Below are 7,466 nucleotides of genomic sequence, written 5' to 3' on the forward strand. Positions count from 1 at the left end.
GCATCGCTTCAGGTCAAGCAACATGCACAAGTCAGCTGAACAGAAGCATTGGGGAATCGGTGATTTTCATTATTGTTTTCATGATAACACATATGCGCAACAACCAAAGGTTAAAAATAAGTGTGCTAGCGAAGTACCGGCATATCTCCTGCTCTTTTCCCAAGTCCCACCATTCTCGAATTGTAACATCTAAAAGGCAACCCACTGAGCTGGCTCCTTATTTAGTCAAGTGTAAGGGCGGTAGGACCAGATACGGGCCTTCATGTCACCAGAACCGGTGGCAAAGAATCGACCTTGGGGACTTGGCGCAACAGAGATGACCGAGTTCTTGTGTCCTTGCAGCATGAGTTGTGTGGTGCCGGTGCGAGGATCCCAAAACTGCACACCGCGATCCTTCGAACCAGACAGCACCCAGTTAGTGTCAGGGGTAAGAGCCACCGACAGAACAAAGTCTCGGTGACCCTCGAACGTCTTAACACATTTGCCTCCCTTAGGGCCTGGGTTATTGCCTTGGCGAGGAGCGCTGAGCTCCCACATCTTAATCGTCCTATCGAGACTGCCAGAAACAAGGTCCTTTCCACTGGGAGAGAAAGCCACAGAGTAGACGCTATCCTTGTGACCGTCGGGTCCCTCAAGGCGCTCCACGAGGAAACCTGAGTGCAGGTCCCAAACTCGAACACTCTTGTCGAGAGAACCAGCAGCGACAAATTGGGTATCAGGAGAAATGGCAACGGTTGTCACACCATCCTCGATAGTCAAAGTGAGAGTGTTTGTGCCTTGCTCAATATCCCACAGGCGGACGGTCCGATCGCCACTACCCGAAGCAATAGTGCGTCCATCGCGTGCAAAGTCCAGCGAATAAATGTCTTGTTCGTGACCAGAGAAATGGTTTCTAATAGTTCTAGTTTGGATATCCCAGACCTGTATAACGTTAGTGTCACGCTCATACACAAAGATTTGCTCATATACTTACTCGGATCAACTTATCTTCGGCACCGGTGGCAAGGTAGCGACCATCGGGACTGAAGCAAACACTACGAATGTAAAGGTCGGCGCTCATATCAGAGGCGGTGTGATCCTCGAGCACGCAAACCTTTTCTCCGCTCTGGACATCAAAGATCTGAGCAGATCGGTTACAACCAGTCGCAACGTATTTGCCGTCATGACTGAACCTCACACAGCACACGACACTTTCGTGGTTGAGCGAGTGGACAAGGTCGACGTCAAGAACACGTTGCACCTGAGGGTTAAAGATGGCGTACCAATCATTTCCGGTCTTCTTGTTGTGAGGAGCCACGTTATCAACTTCGAGGTCGCCGAGGGCATTACCAACGGCGGACGCATGGGGACCAGCCATTCGAGCATGGTCAGGAGTCGGGTGGCTAACCTGAGGTGACGCAGCAGTTCCGGGGTAAGGCGTAGGTGTGTTGATTTGAGGAGTTGCAGGTCCGACAGCACCGGGAGGGCGTCTACTCCCCTCCTACCAGGACCGGGTGAAGCAGTGGTCTGTGTTTGAGGTCCCATTCCGTTGGAGACAGGGCCAGGAGGATAGTTTTGAGAGTAGGGAGCTTGTTGCGCACTGGGGTGAGGGGGGACAGGAAGACCAGGAGGCCCCTGGCTCATCTGGTGTTGAGGTCCCAATGGTTGTTCTTGAGGGGGAGCATGGCCCTGCTGGGATTGCTGCGGCTGTTGCGCGCCCTGAGGTTGACCCTGCTGGCTTTGCTGCTGGCCTTGCTGTGGAGGCGCGAGACCTCCCTGACTGCCGCCAGCCATGATGCCGCTAAAAAGACCATTGCCGGGAGCGATAGAGGGAGGCTGAGAAGGAGCAGCATGCTGAGGCGGACCGGGTATGCCACCCTGCATTCCACCCTTTCTGGCAGCATCGAGCTGATGTCGTAGGGCACTAATCTCGTCTTCGTACCTGCAGGCGAAGAGGTCAATGGGCGTTCATCATGGCGAATGAGAAACAAAAAAATCACTTACTTCTGCTTGAGGCCTAGATGAGTCTGTTCCATCTGGTAAACCTTCTCGCGGACCATTTGCATTTCACTGACTTGCGCGGCGACTAAAGATACAACATGTGTTAGCTGGAGCGAAAGAAATAACGCGGTGTACACGTCGAGGTAAAAGTAATGTGCCTACTCTGATGCTCGTAGTTTTCGGCAGTGCGCATTTGACTCTCGAACTCAACTCGAATCTGGTCGAGCAATTCGTTCAGACGGGTAGAATTGGCCTGGGGACCGCCCCCCATGGCGCGATGCGGATACATCGACATTGCGCAAGGCGGGTCTCGGCGACGGGGAGTTCAAGATGAGACTCGTTGAGATGAGGAGGGAGGTTGATAGAAATATCGCGATGGCAATGGATGCCTGGTGGGTTCGGTGCGGTCGAGTCGTTGGCGCGTGCCGTTCAAGTCGGTGACAGCGCGAGGCTGGCAGGGGGCCAAGGCAAGAGGCAAGCTGATGGCAATGACAGCTAAACGAGAAGCAGACGCGACAGTTAAGCGTGTAATTAATATCCGTTTACGGGTAAAGGCCGGTAGAGTCGTAAGTATTCGTATGAGATGCTTGCGACGATATGGCCAACCGTGACGAGGGTCGGGTTGACGATGGAAGCAGGAACAAATTAATCGTGATGATGTTTTGATGGGAGGAGGAAAAGAGAAGAAAAAAAGAGAGGCCCGGCCGAGGAGGAAACGGGTTGGTAAGTGCAGTGCCAAGTGCTAAAGGAAAGCATGGGTTCCAGTAGGTTGCAGCTCTTCACGCAGCACGGCCCGGGGGGGAGTGGGGTTGCGATCCATTTAAGTGGAGAGCAAGAACCGGTACGTACCTGCGACTCTAAACGCACAGACGCATGGGAGCATCAGCCTCGACTCCCAGGGGTTTGAAAGGTGGGTCCACACCTAATGGGCGTCGAAGTCCGGCGTTGGCGGCTGCCCTGCCCTGGCTCTGGGCTGTGGCTTGCGATCCATGAGATGACCACCTACAGTCCTCACTCAGTATGTACAGTTACAGTTACAGTTACAGTTACACCAAACACTCTGTTCGCACACCCTCTCTCTCTCTCTGATTTTGGGCCCTGAGGGGTGAGATGGTAGGTTCTGTTGGTAGACGCCCCCCTTTTTTCCCTTTTCCTTTCGTCTTCGTTGGCTTCTCTTTTCGCCCTGTCGTAACCATTCAGAATGGGAGTGACTTTTGAATGACTTGACATGAACCTTTTCTACAGTATTAACGTAACCACAGAAGCCCCTAGATCTTAAAGACAACACGTGGTTGTTGCAGTTGACGTGGATCAAGTTGCTGTTGGGAATGGTTTAAGTTTCCCATAATGCTGTTGCAAGCCATGATAATGCCTTTCATACCAATGGGCCGAGACCAAATTTACAATTGTAGAGCAATATTATCCCATCTTGAATCACTTGGAAATTGATATTGTATGTGATTATTTTGCAGACTAGAACATACATCATATTGGATGCAAGACTCAACTGCCTGACTGACAAACGTACCCTGTACCTGTACTAAAACAACACACTGGAGAACCATGTGAATTTTAAGTTTAGCTCCTCTCGACAGCTTACAACAACCCTTTACCACCACATGCTGCTGCCTCTAGCTCAGGGAGGCTCCTCCGAGCCAATTGGGGCCCGTTTGTACTACGTTGACTTGCAGCAACGAGAGCAATGGAAAACAGAGCCGCGCCACCACCAAAGTGACAAGTCTCGTCGGATTGACCAGTTTTGTGTGACATATTGTGTGACATTTGACGAACACTGACTGGTGCCACATGCCTTATCATCTCGCCAAAACGAGTTAAAGTTGTGATTGTTATATATTAAGAGTTGCGAGTGGATGGCCTTGATGGGATCATCATGAGTGGCATCGCTCGCTGATGCCAAGTGATGCCGTAAGTGTTGTACTGTAGGTACTTTTGGCAGTCAGTTGATCCGTAACTCGGCAAGAGGCAAAGTTCACGACTCGGTCAGGTTACAGAAACTGTCGTTAAAACTCAAGATACCAAGTCAGCAGCGTGACGCCGACAGCAAACTCTGTTATGTGGACGATAGATACGGGGAATTGTATTGCCCTCCTCACGTTATACTTGATGAACCGTACCTGGGGTAGCCTGCCCCATCATGATGTGCTCGATTCAGGCTTGAGTATGTTTGTCCGCGTGGAGAGCCCAAGGTTCTACAGTACAACCGTACCACACCACCTCAACACTCACCATTACGCAAGGTTCACGAATCCAAGGTACCTTTTGAGACTGTAACCGAAAACCTTTGATAAAGATGACCGAGGCTGTGCTTGAGTCTGTACCGTTGGATTGGATAACTTATTGGGTGCCGAGTATATCGCTGTGCCACGTATTAGGTTTATAGAAACCGAGAATCTTGTTCACTTTTGCTGAGAGGTATAATGAATAAGAAAAGAAGTGATAGACGTTTTGACAAGAAGAGTCACCGAGTGTGACCCAAAACCAGTTCAGGGAGGTATCCCCTCTTATACCCGAGACCATGGCTCACAATCCCGTGCTTAACCCGCACCTCGACTCGACTAAGGGTCCTTGACGGAAGATGTCAGACCAGTACCTGCGTACGCTCTAAGATCCTCAGGGTTTCCCCAGCGTATTCGTTTCCGTATCTCAGCGTCAAATGGATCGATAAGTGAATAATGATGTTTTTTTCTCGAACCATCCGATTAACTTTCGATGCCATTATCTAGATGCGATTGTCTTGTAAACATAACTGATACTCTCTCTGATGCTTGGAATATCATCTTTAGCAAACCATTCTAAAAACAAAGACCATAGAGATGTATTTGTGTTTACAGAGTATAAACAACTTTATACTCTGTAGAAATCCAAAACCCCTTCTCACAAACAGTGGCTCATTTCAATGACAGGGCCCCTGCTTGTTGCTTGTCGTTCTATCGTACGTCTTTCATCATAAGATGGGTTCAGAAGCTCTCCTGATAAACGTCTCTAATTGGCTCAGCCGAGCATTCAGGGCCTTTTTTGGAACTCCACTGCGCGATGCATCCCTGACAGAAACATCCGCCCCGCCTCGCAAGCCGCCGACGACCCCTTGTAGTATCAGACTATGTGATTTCCTTTACCATGATGGATTTATTGATAAACAAGAAGAGGCCCATCTTTAAATAAGAATGAATTTCCTGCATCTTGAGTCTCATTGGGAGTTCACAGTTATGTGCTTGTTTGTCTCTTGAGTTGCGATTGTGTGTTTGGTCTTCACTTACACCAGCTCTTTCAACCATATCAAGCCAACCCTCTTTCATTTATTCAACTCTACAGTTTCACCACAAAGAATTCGGTGGCCCATCATGGATGTCGTACTAGAGGTTGTCGACACCTTTATTGCCGACTATGCATATGCCTACTTCTACCCAAAGCGTCTAGCTCCCTACGACTTCCCGTCACCATCCAACACAACCGACACATCAGCCAAGGCCTTCTCGACATGGATTTATAAACCGGCCACACAGTTCATTACACTAGAGCCACCAGAGCAAGCATACATGAGCTCATGGGATCGCGATAACCCCCTTCGCCAGGCGCTTACCCTGTATCTCATCACTTGGTATGTGCCGATCGATACTCACTGCTTAGACAGCCTGGACTAATATGCCCGTACAGGATCTTTGGACTTCTTGTCTATTTCATTGTTGCTACACTCTCATACATATTCATCTTCGACAAGCGCACCTTTGAGCACCCGCGATTCATTAAAAATCAGGTCCGCATGGAGATCATTGCAGCCAACAAGGCCATGCCAGTCATGGCCATCATCACAGCGCCCTTCTTCCTCCTCGAAGTTCAAGGCTACGGCAAACTGTACGACACCACCGAAGATGGACCCGGCCTGTGGTATGACTTCTTTCAGTTCCCACTCTTCCTCCTTTTTACCGACTTTTGCATCTACTGGGCTCATCGCTGGCTTCACCACCGTTTGGTCTACAAGTATCTGCACAAGCTTCACCACAAGTGGATTATGCCTACTCCCTTTGCCAGCCACGCCTTCCACCCTCTTGATGGCTTCACTCAATCCTTGCCTTACCACATCTTCCCTTTCATCTTTCCGCTTCAAAAGATGGCCTATGTTGCACTCTTTGTGTTTGTTAACCTCTGGTCGGTCATGATCCACGACGGCGAGTATCTCACCAACAACCCTGTCGTCAACGGTGCTGCATGCCATTCACTTCATCACTCTCGCTTCGAGGTCAACTATGGTCAGTTCTTCACTGCCTTTGACCGTATGGGCGGTACCTACCGTATGCCTGAGCAGTGGATGTTCGAGCGGGACATGAAAATGTCCGAAGGTCGTTGGAAGAAGGAGATCGAAAAGGTGGACGAGCTCATTGAAGAGATCGAGGGAAGTGACAACCGCACTTATACGGATAGCGCGCCCATCATGAAAAAGACGCAATAAGCGTACGTGTGGCTGATAAAGGTTCTTTTTACCGATGCCATGACACACCGGATTGGGTCGAGATATCAGAGTTTGACCAAACCTTTGACGTCCTCGTCAGAGGTGGACCTTGGCGTTTGAAGTAGCTGAACATCGATGCCCATATTTGTCGGCTCAGGTGTTGTTGATTCTTGTACATACTTTTTGACCTTTGTAATGGTCTTCACTCACTTATGGCGTCTGGCGGAGATGGTAATGATTTGGAATAATCCATCAAATGCATTTGAATAACCTGAAGCTACGAAAAAGAAAAAAAGTACAGTAGCTGACTGTGGAGATAGAGTCCACCGCAGTAAATAATAAATCTTCCGCATCCAGCCCAAACTCCTTGCCTCAAAGGTCAAAGTGACTATAGGCCGCTGATAATAACAAAACTTCTTTGTAGAAGCAATTCAACAAACGCTACCTGAAAAGATAAAGACAAAAGGAAAAAGCATAGCAAAGCAAAGTAACCGTATAGTCGAGTGGTATAGGAAAATGCAACTGGTGTGCCAATGTAAGGTTATTTCGCAAGTCGAACTGTGTCCAGTCTAGACAAATTTTGTGTATAGTTTTCGGTTGACGCTCGTAGCATCAGGACTCGTAGAGTGATGATCAGAATCGAATTATAATCGGATATCGTCGTGGTGCGCTTGATACAACGTCGATTTCGTCCATGCATCTGTGAGTTTTAAGAGAAGCTCACAAACTTCGGATCCCTCGGAAGACCATCAGCGCCAATACCATTGGCCTTGAATCGGTTCTCCATATACACCTTCCTCGCCTGATCGAAATTCATTCTCCTCTTCTTCATGATAGCCAGAACCTCAGACTTGGCCGCATCGTCGAGACCGGCGCGCGAATCGCCAGACTCGACGTTTTCTGACAGATTAAAGTTGCTGCTGGACAAACAGCCTCGATGTCACCGGCGAAGCTGTTGGGAAGTCGCGAGTAGATGTAGTCGGCGCCGGGGAGTCTGGGTCGCATATGCTGGACGTGA

The 7,466-nt window shown here is 49.3% G+C and overlaps 4 protein-coding genes across 4 annotated transcripts; 1 reads left to right on the forward strand and 3 right to left on the reverse strand.

The window, feature by feature from the left end:
- Positions 1 to 48: 48 nt before the first annotated feature.
- FGSG_02501 (transcriptional repressor rco-1) lies at positions 49 to 2,657 on the reverse strand. The gene is made up of 4 exons (XM_011320130.1): positions 2,143 to 2,657; positions 1,984 to 2,065; positions 974 to 1,921; positions 49 to 921 (listed from the first exon to the last, which is right to left on the reverse strand). The coding sequence occupies exons 1-3, from the start codon at positions 2,273 to 2,275 to the stop codon at positions 1,174 to 1,176; spliced, it is 963 nt and encodes a 320-aa protein (XP_011318432.1). The 5' UTR covers positions 2,276 to 2,657; the 3' UTR covers positions 49 to 921; positions 974 to 1,173.
- Positions 2,658 to 2,837: 180 nt separating this feature from the next.
- FGSG_12150 (uncharacterized protein) lies at positions 2,838 to 3,750 on the reverse strand (the record flags this gene model as incomplete). Its single annotated transcript, XM_011320131.1, has 4 exons — positions 2,838 to 2,982; positions 3,053 to 3,219; positions 3,509 to 3,515; positions 3,581 to 3,750. The coding sequence occupies 4 exons, from the start codon at positions 3,748 to 3,750 to the stop codon at positions 2,838 to 2,840; spliced, it is 489 nt and encodes a 162-aa protein (XP_011318433.1).
- A 1,458-nt stretch (positions 3,751 to 5,208) lies between these two features.
- FGSG_02502 (C-5 sterol desaturase) lies at positions 5,209 to 6,754 on the forward strand. Its single transcript, XM_011320132.1, has 2 exons — positions 5,209 to 5,599; positions 5,656 to 6,754. The coding sequence occupies exons 1-2, from the start codon at positions 5,343 to 5,345 to the stop codon at positions 6,446 to 6,448; spliced, it is 1,050 nt and encodes a 349-aa protein (XP_011318434.1). The 5' UTR covers positions 5,209 to 5,342; the 3' UTR covers positions 6,449 to 6,754.
- Positions 6,755 to 7,157: 403 nt separating this feature from the next.
- Positions 7,158 to 7,280, reverse strand: FGSG_12151 (uncharacterized protein; the record flags this gene model as incomplete). The annotated part of the gene is made up of 1 exon (XM_011320133.1): positions 7,158 to 7,280. The coding sequence occupies one exon, from the start codon at positions 7,278 to 7,280 to the stop codon at positions 7,158 to 7,160; it is 123 nt and encodes a 40-aa protein (XP_011318435.1).
- Positions 7,281 to 7,466: the final 186 nt, after the last annotated feature.

Source organism: Fusarium graminearum, chromosome 1 (assembly GCF_000240135.3).
Source record: "Fusarium graminearum PH-1 chromosome 1, whole genome shotgun sequence".
Classification (NCBI taxonomy): Eukaryota; Fungi; Ascomycota; class Sordariomycetes; order Hypocreales; family Nectriaceae; genus Fusarium; species Fusarium graminearum.

Coding starts and splice junctions, on each gene's coding strand:
- FGSG_02502 (XM_011320132.1), top strand. CDS start 5,343: ATGGATGTCGTACTAGAGGTTGTCGACACCTTTATTGCCGACTATGCA. Junction 5,600..5,655: donor ACCCTGTATCTCATCACTTG/GTATGTGCCGAT, acceptor ATGCCCGTACAG/GATCTTTGGACTTCTTGTCT.
- FGSG_02501 (XM_011320130.1), bottom strand. CDS start 2,275: ATGTCGATGTATCCGCATCGCGCCATGGGGGGCGGTCCCCAGGCCAAT. Junction 2,066..2,142: donor CGAAAACTACGAGCATCAGA/GTAGGCACATTA, acceptor TTGTATCTTTAG/TCGCCGCGCAAGTCAGTGAA. Junction 1,922..1,983: donor CATCTAGGCCTCAAGCAGAA/GTAAGTGATTTT, acceptor CTTCGCCTGCAG/GTACGAAGACGAGATTAGTG.